This window comes from Phalacrocorax aristotelis, chromosome 13 (genome assembly GCF_949628215.1).
Source record: "Phalacrocorax aristotelis chromosome 13, bGulAri2.1, whole genome shotgun sequence".
NCBI lineage: Eukaryota > Metazoa > Chordata > Aves > Suliformes > Phalacrocoracidae > Phalacrocorax > Phalacrocorax aristotelis.
The window spans coordinates 7,409,602-7,424,796 of record NC_134288.1 but is presented as its reverse complement, the minus strand read 5'-3'; the positions used below and the strand labels follow the sequence as shown (position 1 = coordinate 7,424,796).

Here is a 15,195-nt window from a genome sequence, read left to right as displayed (position 1 = left end):
ACAGCTGACAGGGTGCCAGGGTGTGACAGAATAGGCAGGTGCTGCCTCCTCTGGAGCATGAGGGTCCCATGCAGCGTGGGGGCCAGCGTGGGGGCCACCGGGCCATCGGCCACCTTGGGCTCTCTGCAGGAGTGGCACCGTCCCTCCAACCCAGCCGGGCAACCTCCACCCGGCCCTGGGTCACTGGGCCGGGCTCTGGGCGACTGAGCTGGGCCCTGGGCAAATGAGCCAGGCCCCGAGTGACAGAGCCAGGCCCTAGGCATCGGAGCTGGGCCCTGGGCGATGGAGACAGGCCTCGGTCAATGGAGCTGAGCTCTGGGCAACTGGGCCAGGCCATGGGCGAGTAAGCCGGGCTCTGGATGACAAAGGTGGGCCCTGGGTGGTGGACCCAGGCTCTGGGCAACTGGGCCAGGCCGTGGGCGACTAAGCCGGGCTCTGGATGACAAAGGTGGGCCCTGGGTGATGGACCCGGGCTCTGGGCAACTCGGCCAGGCTCTGGGTGATGGAGGCAGTCCCGCCGCGGCGGGCCGGCGGGGGCTGAGGGCGAGGGCGGAGGGGGGAATGGCGGCGGCGCGCCTGGGCGGGAGCGCGCGGGGCGGGGCGGGGGGCGCTCAGCTGCCCCCCCCGTCGCTATAGCAACTGAGAGCCGGCCGTGGCCCGCCGGCCCAATGGGGAGGCGGCGCCCCCTGGCGCCGGAAGGGGCGTGTCGCCAGCGCCGGAAGCGGGGCCCGGGAGCGCCGCAGGGTGTGCGTGCGTGCGTGCGTGCGCCGAGCGGCCGCCGCGCTCCCCTCCGTCTCGCCCGCCGGGATCTAGGCCGCGGTGCCGCCGTCCCCCGCCAGGTGAGGGTCCGGGGCCGCCCCCGCCGGCCGAGGTGGGATGGGGTCCTCCCTTCCCCTTTCCCCTGCCGCGGGGGTTGGGCAGCCGCCGCCCCGCGGGAGAGGCCTCCCCGTCCTGACCCCTCCCCGTCCGCGGAAGGGCCTGGGAAACCGCAGGACGGGAGGGTCCCCGCGCGGGGGTGGAGGGGGTCCGGCCCCCGCCCCGAGTAACGGTGTGACCCTCCCTCGGCCGCCGCCGCGGAGCCCGGGCGGGCGGTGCCGCCTCCTGCCTCGGAGCCCGGCCCGGCCCCGCCCCGAGTGAGTCACTGGCTGCCCGAGGGCGCGGCGGGCCGCGCACACCTGTACCGAGCGGAGGGGGTCCAAGCGAGCCGCTCCGCCCCGGGGGCACCATCGGCCCCGGCCTCCGCTTCCCGAGGGCTCGCCCCGGCCCCGAACCGGGGTTCCCCAGAGCAGGGGCTCTGTGCGCCGCCGGAGAGCGGAGGTGCCGTGGTGCCGTTTGCGTGAGCCTTCTCACCTGGGGCTAGAGGCGATCGCGGAGACGTCATGGACGTTTTAGAAAGAAACAAATTATTTTATCATTATTTTCAAATTTTTATTATTTAATGTCCATCTGGTCATAGAGATGAGATTAGGGAGGACTCCAGAGGGAAAGAAGGTTGCTTCAAGCCAGCCCCGGTCTACAAGAAGGCTGGGCAGTAACCCAAAACTAACAACCATAGGTTTTATCTGAGGTTTGTATAATCAGTTATTAATTGGGATGATCAAACGTCAGCAGCATACAGTCACTGTGTTAGTATGTGGGAGCAGAAATGCGCCTAATGCAAAAATCACAACATAAAGGGGCTGCTTTCAGCTAAATTCCTTGTTACTAGTTAAAATAACTTTTCTGGTGGTAGGAAAACAAATTGCACATCATGCAGCACCGTAAAAGCTAAATTGCTATAGAAAAATATCAGAGTTTGAGAACGTTTATAAGGTTTTGTAACTTCAGTGGCTGTAGGAATATTTGTGTCTTTACACATTCACTGCTGCAGGGCACATCAGCAGAAACTTTAATACTTCTTTATTAAAAGAAAAGCAAGCTTTTCTTTTAAAACAATAATGAGACGTGCACTGGTCTAGAAAAGAAAACAAGTAAGAATGCTAGTGCCTTTTTCACCCTTCCTATTAAAGGAGGCAAAAATATAGCCTGTATAATATTTTGTTTATTAAATTGGTACTGATAAAGTGATAGACTCGTTGCACAGATGGGCCTAGTGCGGTTTTCTCAGCCTCATTATGTCAGTACCGCATGTTCTGATCTCTGCTATTTTGATGTTGAGTCTTTTTTTTTTTTTTTCCTAAGCAGGCCTTTGCCAGTATGCAGCTTTTTGTGCTGCATGTGAATAAACTCAAATGAGGAGGAGTTAAGTAACTAATGATTTGAATAATGAGGTAAAAAGCTAGTACTCTAATGCGTCTGGTATCCTAATACATCCCAGTGAGGCTAGGCGTTATAGTAGTGTGTCTTCTATATGGCCGCACTTTTTGCCCCACCCTGTAATACAAATACTCGCCGTTTATTATTAACAAAAGCAATTTACCTGTGATATGAATACATTAGTTTGGCATGAACTTTATGCCTGGGGGAAGATTTTTTGGGATAACTCACTATTTCCACCTGGACTCTAGCCAAAAACAATTCTCCTAGTTGGAACAAAAAGGTGTTACCATGTAGGTGTATTGTACTTTGGAACTGCGTGTGTGTCTCCACCTGCAGCTGTCATGTGCGAAGTGCCACAGGTATGTAGCAGTGCAGTGCTTCTCAGCCTGCAGTCCCTCATTTAAATGACATTAAGAACAAGCTATTGTCTCTAAATTTAAAGTTGTCCACACAATATCAGTATCCCTACCTGCTGTTGCTGCTTCTCCTAGAAATTCCATAGTTGTGTGTGGAGAATGAAAACAATTGAATGTCATTTTATTAAAAAATTATATTGGTCAGTTTTAGGAAGCAGTAAGTAATGATAGCAGAGTATGGCCTGAGCGGGTTTAGGCATGACTTTATAGAATGTTCATTTTATCTGAACATTTGCATAAAAATTTGAGCTGAAGGCCAAGGCATACAGTTAATCAGTAGATGTGGAGGAGGCTAAAGTTATGTGCTGCACAAGGTCAGCAAGAATCTCACAACTCTGAAGTAGTTTTCCTTTTTCCCCTCATTATGTTTGCGATATGTTTTAGTGAATTTGTTGTTATACCCAAGCTCTTGACAGTTGTGGAAGGTCACTGTTCGGATCTTACCAGACACATTCATTTTCTAATCAGTTATTTATCAATATGCAGTAGCCTTTGAGGGAACCAACGTAGAGAAACACAACTGACGAAGTCAAATGGCTAATGCTACAATAAAGCAAGGAGGGTTACTTGCACTCCATTTAAAGAGAGTTGATTCCTTTCCTGTAAAGAATATCTATCGGGAGCAATGTATACTCGACAGTGAATGCCATCAACATCATGCAGATACTTGTGTCAGCATGTGTGTACCTGAATTATGGAGAAGGATTTTCCATTTATTTTAGAAATAGTATCTCCAAAGCTCTTAGTTATAGGACTGTAATTTGAAATACCACTTACCTTGTGTGAATGTTTGATTTTGGAATGAATCGCCCATCCTGAAGACAAATAAGGTATGTTCACATATTGATGGAAGATTGAACTGCAAATTCCGCACCAGTCTGCTGCTTTTCCTGTTATAATTTGAATGGACTTAAGTTTGTGACTGAGAAGTATGATTGCGTCCCATTTCACCAAATATAGGTTTACATTTATTTCTCACAGTGACACATGCAGGTCTGTTAGCCTGCATCTCTGCTGGGATATCTAGGGACCGGTATGTCAAGCCTGTAATGGTGCTGCTTTCTCACCAATCTTTTTACAAAGTGGAAGTGTTTGTCTGACAGATTATAATGCTTGCTGTAGAGACAAAAACAGTACACAAAAATCAATAACTTAATTAGCATCAGAGGAACAGGTCATCAAGAGCAGCAGACTTCAGGCCAACATCGGCTTATTAGTATTGTCTTGTCAGTTCAATATCTTATATAAGCAGATTTTTTTCAGTGTCAGTTTTCATTTGATTTCTGCAGACTTCAATCACAGCTACTTCTGTCTATTTTGGCTTTGTGCTAAACAGCTCATCGAGATTGGAAACAATAAAGGCTACAAAACAGATGTAGTAACTGCTGAGCAGTAAGATGTAGCTCCCAAGCTCGTGCAGTTCTCTGAAGAACATTGTCTGTATGTTTTACTCCTCAGCTGTTGCTGAGGTGTGAGCCTCCAGTCCTGTGTGTCCATGCGCTCTTGAAAAATGTGTGGGTGTGCTGACTTCAGGTGCTGTTCCCAGGATGGTCACACCATCCCCTTCTTACTGCATCTTCCACTAAAAGTAGTAAGGCAGTTACAGACTAATGCATTTTTACAGGTTCTGACCTTTGATTCTCTACCTTTGATGCTTTGTAATATGGTTGTGTCTTGTCTACACAGGCGTAAAGCTTTTCTAGGGGCGGGAAGTAAGTACTTGTAACTTTTAGTACCTGTATACATGCTATTCTCTGTTTGTAAGAGAGATTGAAAGACCTTCAGCTGTATGCGAGGTAGAAAAAAATATTAATAAAAAATATATTTTGAGTGTGGGATTTAGGGTGATTCAAATTTCTGGCAGTTTGAAGAATTTGAAATGTATTAACGCATCTCATATGAGAATCTTCTGCTTAGAACGGGCGACTTTCTGGACTCCTCCATGGCTGTGATCCGCACGTCCGCGCTCCTTTTTCCATCTTCCCTCTCTCCCCCTTGCCAACATGGCATGGCTTCGTTAGTACAAGAATAGATCATTCCTGTTGGCCTCCTGTTCGTCACCTTTGTGTGTTTTGCTCCTAGCTGCAGGTAACCTTTGTTGATGGCTTCTGTTTGTGGCCTAGGAGTATTTTTAGCTGTAGGCTTTGCTTGTTTCAGACTGTGGCACACTGATCCATTGTTAGAATGTGGCTTTCATCTCCTCTCTGGGAGGGACCAGTTATGACTGATAGTTACTTCTTTGCCTTTTCAAACATCACTCCTTTCCTTGTATCTCTTTTCCTTCTGGCAAACACTTCCCTCTTTTGGAGCTCAAGCCAGCATAGCTCTGCAAATCTCTCTCCAAGCTTCTAACAAGGTAAGCAATGGAGAATCAAATAAGGATTTTTAAGTGTTCCTTTATGCAGCACCCCGTGAATGAAATGGTGGTAGGCTTCCTGTCAGTTGCAGATATTTTGGTGTGGGCAATGATTTTCATACTGCATCAAAGTTCTGTTAGATCCATGTTATTGAATAATACTTTGTCTTACATAGGAAGCCTACTAACAGTACAGATATTAAGATGAAATAACTAAACAACTCAATCCCCTGTATACTGAATTTTTATGTCAAAATGAAGCCAGTGAAATTCTGAAGAGCTCCTTCAGTAATCAGTTTGAGTTACATTTAAGATGTGCATAAATTAGTTGCATTACTGAGGAAAGTTGTTTGATGAGAAACAACATTTTAATGCTGTGTGCTGGTGTTTTGTCAATATAATTGATACGTTGAACTGCTTTCTGAATCTCTTTTATCCACTAGGTCTTTATGTCCTTGCAGTTCCGTCTGTGATTTCCTTCATGTGTCCTTATATGAACCCATTGACTACTGTGAACTGACTTGCATCTAAAGATAAATATGTCAGCAAGCCTCATAAAACAAACTCTGGCCATCTCTAAACTAAACCCTGTATTATTTGTAAACGGAGTTCTGCACTGATGACTTGTCTATGAATTAGATCGCTATTGGCAAAGTGCAGATCAAAGATAAAACTGACCTTTCAATGGCAAAATGTAAACTCTGTTGGAGCTACTTGCCTCTGGACTTCAACAAGTTGGCTTTTTCTACATAGTAATCACATTCCGTAAGAGGAGAAGATAAGACGGTTGCAATAGAAATGCTTCTAGAAGCTGTGCGGACTGTGAGGAAACTAGAACTGCTCTGAAACTGTTTTGTTTAAATGTACTATTATTTAAAGTTGGCTCTTGTGGCATAAAAAGCATTCTTCAGGTGTACTTTGTACATGTCCAGATTTTAGTGGGTGGGTAGAGAAATGCCGCTCACACATTACTTCCTGCGTTAAGCACACAGTCTAAATTTAGTGCTGAGTTAAGGGAATGGTTTACGAGGTTTGATGGACTCAACAGTGAAAAGTTGGGTGGGTTTTCTCAATGGTGAATGGTCTGATGATTTCCTTAAGCTTGCTATGCATTTTTACTATGATATGCTTCAGAGTAGGGAGAAAAAAATGCACATCACGAATTCCACCTGTCTCTTTCCATCCTGAGGAGCTATCCTTTTGATAAGTCTGCAAAAGCCAATGATAATATAGAATATCCCCATGGTAAATGCCTCTTGGGGAAGACAGAGCCAAATTAATGATGCCTTACAAGAACTTGTCATGCTGCTACCCACAGCCAGTCTGTCTTTTTGCAGGCTTCGATCTGAAGTCTGTGTGTCACCTTTTAGTAGGTGCCAGAATCCACTAGTTCAAACGCAGTATTTGAAATGGAACCAAACTGCAGCCCGACTTTACTTACAAGTCTGCAAGAGGTCTCTTTCCAGGAGACTGGTTTTAGCATTACATATCCTTACTGAGTGCCTTACGTGGATGGATGTGTTAGGTTAGATATGCAAAGGATCAAAAGCAACCAGGAGCGAATGTGACTTGCAAATGTATAGCAGGTAGGACATTTAGTTGCTGGGTTTACTTCAAGAGCTTTCATCTGAAATAACAATGTTTGACCTGATATCTTGGGTGATCTTTTTTTTCCCTGAAGTGGAGTATCTTCAGCTGGAGGGATTGAATATGCTCATCTCAAAATAATTTTGTAGTTAGGACTCCGTCCTTGGCAGTAAGAAACTCTGAAACTGCTCGTACACGTGGTGGGAATTTGGGCCTGCATCTCAGTGTCCTGGTTGAGGTTTTAGTATAGGGGCCTTGTTTTCCTGCGTTACAGTGTGGCAGGTGATAATTGGATTGAAATACAAACTGAGCAGTGTGTGCAAGACGTTCTCCATCAGGAGCCTGTCAGACTGTGATCTTCAAAGGAGGGAGCCAGGGAAAAGGCTAAAGCAATCGCTTTCAGCCTGTTGGTTCTTCCTAACAGGGCTATGGACACTTGTCTAGCAAACAGAAGCCTACGAAAGACAGTTGTAAACTTATTGTTCTTGTTTGCTTTTTTTATTTTTCTTTTAGATGTTGCTTTTAGGCTGTTAGGTCTCAGCCTGAAAACTTCTCATCTGTACACTACGAGTTCTGATTGGGATTTAGGGAGTAGGAGAGGAACATTGTTGCTCAGTACTGACAAGAATAGTGGTTCTGGGTCTGTCTGAAAGTGAACCTATGTACCTGCAGAAAGGTGAATTTGCGGCATCTGGGAGTTTGTGAGGTATTGAGGTCCACTTACTTTGATAAAGGCAAAGACACTTGTTTAAATTCTCCTGTGAACCTGGCTGTAGGTGGTTGAGTATAAGGTTGGAAGCTCAATGGCTGAGTTAACTATGTGTTAGCATTGTCTTCGAAGTAAAAAACACTCTAGCTGCCTCACTGATAACGTTCCTCACTAACTTAATTTTTCATTGCTTAAGCTCTTCAGGGGCCTTGTGGTCATGTGATGTGTTTTTCTTGGCTTCAGTTGCTAAACTGCATTATCAGAAATTATAAACAAGTTGTTTCCATACAAGCAACTAGCTTTGCAGTAGTGACCATCATGTGGGCCACATCCCATTCGGGTTTTGTGAATGTCAGTATTATTTGAAAGGTCTTGAAAACCTGGGATTGCAGCCACCCTAGCTGTGTAGAAATGTTCATTATATATACATTGATGCGTATATTAAAAAAATCCCAATTTTCTGGCAGAACAGTATACATCTACTTTCCATAGTTGCCAACAACTACAGCTTTACTGGGTGTGGTTTATTTAAACCCAGAGAAACATCTCCTGTAGTGTACAAAAAAATCTTCAGTGTCAGGAGGAGCTGTACGGTGCTTCAATGCCCCTAGGGAGTTATGTCGTCTAATAGTGGGGGGGGGAAACGAACAACACCCCAAAAAACAAAGCTGGAGGTTTCTGCGTTAGAATATGCAGCGTCTCCCAGGCCAAGCTGTGGTCAGTGTAGAAGAGGGGAGATATTTACATAGGGAACATATTGAAGTGCTGTGCTTAATGTCAATATGAATTTTGCTGCATTTTGAAGACTAATGCTTACATATCATCAGGATTGTGGTTAGTCATTTACACATAGAAATTATACCTATTTATCAAAAGGTCACATAAATTTTTAAAAAGAAACCCTTCATATTATTTTATTAGAGTTGACAGATTTCCCACTTGTTAGTGACTGCGAGTTCTGCTTCACCCTTCAGCATTAACTTCCACAGTGCAGACAATCAAGAGACATTTTTCTCTATTTTTACTTCCCACTAATTACAGGAGAGCCATGGATAAAAGTGAGTTGGTACAGAAAGCCAAACTGGCTGAACAGGCTGAGCGTTACGATGACATGGCTGCTGCTATGAAGGCTGTCACTGAGCAAGGACATGAACTGTCCAATGAAGAAAGGAATCTACTCTCAGTTGCCTACAAGAATGTGGTTGGTGCCCGTCGCTCGTCCTGGCGTGTGATTTCCAGCATTGAACAGAAAACAGAGAGGAATGAGAAGAAACAGCAGATGGGAAGAGAATATCGTGAGAAAATTGAGGCTGAATTGCAGGATATCTGCAATGATGTTCTGGTAATAATCCAACAGCAAAAATAACAGTAGTTGGTAGTTACTGCAGCATTCTTCAGAGAGGCTTAAGGAATCTTAGTAGGGCTGTAGGCACGGCAGCACCTTAGCAAGGAAATAATTCTGCATAGACACATACTTAAGGCTGGTTCTAGCTCCTAAGTCATCTAGTTTGTTTCTTAGGTGATTTGTTGGATTCTTACTTGTTATAAAATAGTGCATTTTTTTTATTAGAAGCAAACAAGGCAATGTTGAAGACCCCTAGCTAGCAGCTATGAAAAGAAATTTAGATCTGGGGCACTGGCATGAGTCCTGCTAAAAAGCTTGCCATTTAAATTATTTTGTTAATGAATGTTGATGTCCCGAGGCTTATTTAGTACTTTTTTTTGGATGGAGAAGGTGTATACTTCTTCCCCCAAATAGCTTTGCTATTCCTTTCACTTAGACAAGAGGGATTCTTTTTATTGCTGTTCAGTTTGCTACAGATCTGTCAGGAGCAGATACTGTCAGTACTGTCAATCTTTGCATCTCTCTTTGAATGCGCATTTGCTGACCATGCCTCTATTCAGCTTTTCAGCTGGAGCTGCAGATAGAATCAGCTTGTTGTGGGTAGCTTCACTGCTCTGTGTGGACTTGGAGTTTGTGGCAGCAAAAGTGACCAGACTTGTGCTAATGTCAAGCTGCTGCTCTGTGACAGCTTGGTTGTAGGCATCAGTTTGCATCAGTGTATTTCAAGGAAAATATTTGCAGTCTTAAGCCCTGCTAGCCATTAGGTTCTGCAGGACTGAATTGTGGGCACCCTCAACACAGCAAGTTTTCTGCTTTCCAGGGATTAGGATAGAAGTAGTTTCTCTCTTCTTCTGAGTTAAGACAACAGTAGGCAAAGTGATTAACGCATGATTATACATAAATCATTGTTAATGTTTTAACAGTTCATGCTTGCCATTGTAACAAAGGCTCTGTTTCAGATATTATTTTTATAAATTGGGGGAAAAAAAAGTGATGTTTCCTTTCTCAGGAACTCCTGGATAAATACCTTATTGTCAATGCCACACAGCCAGAAAGCAAGGTCTTCTATCTGAAAATGAAAGGTGATTACTACAGATACCTCTCAGAGGTGGCATCTGGGGACAATAAGCAAAGTAAGTAGAGATGAAATCTCTCCTTCTGCTGGGGGCCGAGCAGAATAAAATAAAAAAAATACTTGTGTTCTTCTTCCTGAACATGAAGTATTGAATTTTTTTCCTACTGGTCTGTAGTATTGAAGACTGAAATTAATAGAAGCTATTGACAGACATTCATCAAACCAGCCAAATTCTGCTTGCAGCCCTCAACCTCAGTGACTGATCTTCAAGTGTATTTGGCAGTGTGAAATCCTTTTCCTGGAGAATGTGGGGTTTTTTTCTCATGGAAAATGCTTTGTTCCTGTCATTTTTTGTTTAAACTATGAATTTAGCTCACAAGTCTTCGCTCTTTGCAAGCTTTCTGCATGCAAATATGTGATATTGGGTTAATTGTGTCCTAAGCCAATTAATTCTGAAATGGTAAAGCAATGCTGAACTGTGCCTGAATTCCTGGTGAGTGTCTGATGTACCCCATGTCTTGCAAGCTTAGTTCAATGCTGTTCTGGAGCTTAATGTTGCCCAGTAGCCAGGAAAGGACTGCTGTCTTTCCTCTGAAACCCCAAACCGAAATATAAAGCTCATTACCTACCTGCTAAATGTTTCCTTCAGTTCAAACAGGTAGTTTAGATACCTCTTCTTTACCATATGGTTTTGTCTGGATTTATTATTCAGAACTACTACTTCAGTTAGGCCTTAACTGAGTGTTCAATCACACTACATTTTGACTTAGGTAGAGCTCGTGTGCATTCATATTGGTTGGAATTTATTTTGAATAAATTTCATTTAAAGTCTCTGTTAAAATGTTGAACTTGATTTCTGTATCTCAAAGCTTTATCTGAGCAAATATTTCTGCCTTAGTAGATCAGTCAGTGGTAGGCTTTTACATCTAAAAACATTGAAAGAAGCATCTGTGCATATGTAATTGTATGAATTTTTGGTGGCACAGTAGTCTAGACCAAGAACATAATAGCTTCCCCTGTGAAGTACGGCAATGTACTGTGCATTAATATGATCATAATTACTTCTTGCAGCAACGGTAGCAAACTCTCAGCAAGCTTACCAGGAGGCATTTGAAATTAGCAAGAAAGAGATGCAGCCAACACACCCCATTCGACTCGGTTTGGCTTTAAATTTCTCTGTCTTCTACTATGAGATACTAAATTCTCCTGAAAAAGCCTGTAATCTGGCAAAGACGGTAAGCAGACTCTTCATATTACCAAATTTTGTGGAGGCTAAGGAGATAATTACATGGTTGCAGCAGCACTTTGTAGATGGTTATGCTTTTTCATAGCAAATTCCTTAAAAATGCTGTCATCTTTAAACTTTTGTCATCATTTTCAGGTAAGTTAGCTAGACTGGCTTAGCTTTAAGACAAGCTAATTTACTAGTGCAGTTGATCTGGTGAGAGGGGAGACGAAGTGCCTTTTCTTATGTCTATGTAATTCTCTTAGAATGTGCTCATATCAAACTTGAAAACACTTGGATTAATTTAAGTAAACATTTCACTTTAGAAGTGTTAAATCTGAACACTCAGCAAATACATGAAGTGTTGTCTTTGCGACTACGGTCATAATCCTAAATGTCCTTGTGTATCTGTGTGAGCGTGCACTTCTCTCTTCAGACACCAAAAAGAGCTGTGTGCCAAACAAATAGCTAGTCGTTTTTGTCTTAGCCTTCTCCTTAAAATATGGTTAGAGCCTTCTAAATGGAGCTCTTTGCATCTGTGAAAGTTATCTGGTAGTTACTTGAATATGGCAGTAGGTAAATCTTTACATTCTTAATACGCGCTTTAGTAATACTTTGTAACAAGTAACGTTTTGTTGTGCAAAGCTGCTGTTCCTGCTATTTTAGTTAACATGCTTACATCTGTTTGAAACCTGGATGAAGAAATAGCACTTATTCATGGCTCTCTGCTCTTAGACTTGCAGCTTGGGCTTTCACGTGTGACAGATCGATAGGAAGAACGGCTCATTTCCTATGCTGTTCTGAAAAGGAATCCGAAACCTTTCACCCCACTGTCAAAAAACCCATCTTCCATTTTCTTTCCTACTTACTCACGTGCAATACATCTATCAATTTAATGGTACCTTTGTCTTTTACTGCCAGTTTAGACCAGTGAGGCCTTCATTTTTAATGAAGGTTTTGCTTTTAAGTGTTCCTCTTAAACCAGACTTCAAGCTGTGTGACTCATTCTTCAGTATGACAGAGGGCGTGCTTGCCTTTCCAGTACTTAGTATCGGCATGGTAGTAAAGCTGTTCGGGCTTTAATCTGGACTCCCCTGAAGACTGCTGTTTTCCCACTAGTTGTCTAGTACTCTGGTGCTCACTTTGTTTTACGTTTCTTCTCTTGGTGGAAAAGAAAAATATTGGAAGCTTTTCTCACACAATTCGAAAGGTAACGTAGCAAATTAATAAGTAGAAGTGATTTCAGAGCATGGAGTGTGAAAGTGCTGTCTTGTGTATTTTTAGGCATTTGATGAAGCGATAGCAGAGCTGGACACGCTGAATGAAGAGTCTTACAAAGACAGCACTCTCATCATGCAGCTGCTTAGGGACAACCTCACTGTAAGTATCAGGGGGCACACTGCTGCACTGTGCGCTCTTACTTCTTCAGGCCACTGGACTCCACTAAGTGGGACTTGGCATCTGAAGACTTACATAGTTCTGTGCCACTAAAAGCCTCTTCTGAGGCATTCACTGCATGTCTTAACTGCACTGCTTTTTGTAACCAGACCAGTTAGACTTGCTTGTTTAAACGAGAAATCCCTTGTTAACACTGTAATAAACTCACCTTTTCCTAACAGAAAGTCTGGTTTGTCTGTTCTCGACAGCCAGCTTGTCTCTGTGTTGAGCTTCCAAACTTCTGCTGGCTTTCTACTTGTAATCCTCTACCCATTTTCTAGTTCGCTATTCTTTAGCTTTACTGTTAAGGTCAATTCTGTATTGCTCTTAGCTGAGAAAATTGCGCAGCTACCGCTAATTATGCTGTCTCCCCTTTCCTGACAACTGTAATTAACTGCGTGCTTTCAGCGTAAACATGTGCTTGTATTTTCTTACAGCTATGGACGTCGGAAAACCAGGGAGATGAAGGGGATGCTGGGGAGGGAGAGAACTAATGGCTGTCACGCTTCACTATATGTTCAATGTCACCCTGTATCCTACACATATATCCCTTTGTGCGACAAGCAAAAAGAATAGTACATCGACTTTCACAACCTCAACGTAGCAAAAACTATCTGTGGGGTAAAACCGGTTGGTTGGTGTTCTGTGTACTTAAAGCGGAGGTCGGTTGTTATAATGGCATTCCGAACTTTCCTATAACAAACATTTACAGTTAAGATTACCGTGTTTATATTTTTAACTGAACACTGTGATTATGGGTTTTTGCAATTGACTTTACAAAACTGTTATTGGTAGAAAAGTAGACATCAATTATGTAACTCTGGCGAGCTTAATTTGGCACCAAAATAGTCGAAGTACAATTCTGTTGTAAAGTTGTACAGAAAGTTATAGAGATTCTATTGTGACACTGGGGCATGGAAGGAAAACAGTCCGATGTATGGCATTCCAGTTAGTAGCACTGCTATGAATTAGTTTAACGGGCACACTCTGTAGACGTTTGTAACCAAGTCTGAGGCACCGCTTTCAGTCAAAAGCTCACTTTGTCAGTCTTATCTTTCTGGGGATGGGTTTGTTTTGGGGAGGAGGGTAATGGGGGAGTTAGCAGCTTGATTTCCAAATTCTTTACACTGGCAGATAACTGGGATTTGACTTCTAAAAGTGCTTTCATGCTCATACAACATGCATGACAAAGCCCCTTCCCACAGCAATAACTTACCTAATTATACCTTAGATATTCTTCAGTAGTGAGGATTCTTGGTTCACTACCATGGATTTGCAATAGGAGAAGATTCAATTTTTTGAATGGCCTTATTAGTTTGGATGATACCATGATGTGATCTGCCGCTTTTGCATTACTTTACTCTTAGGTGAATCAAAATCTCCATGGTATTCCCGTTTTGAATTTATCCTGAAAACTTGTTAAGTAATCCACTGAGCCATCTTTAAGTTCAATTCACAGAAATTTTTCTCCCATTGGACTTTGTTCATCCTTGACCCTCTCACCTGTTTGAACTCCATTAAAGCAGTTTTGGACTCCCACATACGCGTCATCCTTTCTTTGATTATGGGCGATGTCAGGGTGGTGGGCAAGACCTGAGTCTGCTCCGAGGACAGGTTTCTTTCTTGGACGTTTGAGCTGCCAGTGCCATTGCAGTCTTCAGCTCTTGCCTGCCATTTTTTTTGGTAGTACCAGGATCTGGCTCAAGTATTCAGGATTTCCCATTTCATGTACTGGAATGCAGACCTACACATTTGTAGCGCTTGTACCTTGTAATATTTGAGCTCCAGATGTCCTCACCTAGTTATGTTTCAAACATGTCCCATTAAATAAAACCTAGTAAGAGTTACGTGAATAATGCAGTGGAAAAGATTAGGAATAGTCACCTATCAGTCTCGCGGTATCATCCCCCTACCTTCACATTCCACTTAGGTATAGGATCCATCTGTTCGTCTGTCCATCTGTCTGCTGAAGAGAATTTCATGCACTGATTTTAAAACTCCCCTCTTCTAGCTGAACAAATTGTGCAGTTAATACTTGGCGCTTGATAAATGCAGTAGTGAATGTGGAACCGAGCCTGTCTGTATATCTGGTAGCTCTTTTCGCTTTGTTTTTACTGACCAGTATTCTGCCTAAAGTTTGCTTCTGTGACGGTTATATTGCCTAGCACACACGTGGTTGTGAGAATAGTATAGCAAAAAGAAATACCTGGTTATTGATGTACTAGATTCGTGTATGTCTTTTAAACAGTTCTAGTTTCACCTTACACAAAATAATCAGGAAAGTGTAAAAGAATTCAAAAGTCAATAATAAAAAAAAATTTTATCAGTTGTTTGTGTCTGTTATCTTTGCTGTACGAGTGGCAAAAAACTCATGGTAGTAAAATCACCACTTTTATTAAATGCGCAGATCTTGGATTGTGTGAGTTGATTCATGGTTTCCAAATGGTGTGAATAATTAATTACTCATCCCTTCGTAGAGAGCCTTCCCCCCACACACCCTCCTGTGTTCCTAGTAGGGAACGCTGATTCTCTTCATTTTTGTTGAGGTCATACAATATGTCATCATTGCAGGAGTTAAAATAAATGCAACTATAAACAGGTACTTAACCTGCCATGAGTCTTTGCATATTCTGTGGTTGAGAAAAGTCTGTTGCTTACATTTAAAGCTTTTTCCTTAAAGAATCCTTTACATATGAAATTTCCTTCCTGGAAATAAAGTGCTTGAAGAGATGGACAGTAAGAGCCAGGCTAGTCAATACCAATTGGTCTGAAAGCGCCAAGGAGGT

General features: G+C 43.0%; 1 protein-coding gene across 1 annotated transcript; it reads left to right on the top strand.

The window, feature by feature from the left end:
- The first annotated feature begins 688 nt into the window (after window positions 1–688).
- YWHAB (tyrosine 3-monooxygenase/tryptophan 5-monooxygenase activation protein beta) lies at window positions 689–14,738 on the top strand. The gene is made up of 6 exons (XM_075108359.1): window positions 689–839; window positions 8,369–8,669; window positions 9,682–9,805; window positions 10,819–10,982; window positions 12,257–12,352; window positions 12,847–14,738. The coding sequence occupies exons 2-6, from the start codon at window positions 8,376–8,378 to the stop codon at window positions 12,901–12,903; spliced, it is 735 nt and encodes a 244-aa protein (XP_074964460.1). The 5' UTR covers window positions 689–839; window positions 8,369–8,375; the 3' UTR covers window positions 12,904–14,738.
- The last annotated feature ends 457 nt before the right edge of the window (window positions 14,739–15,195 follow it).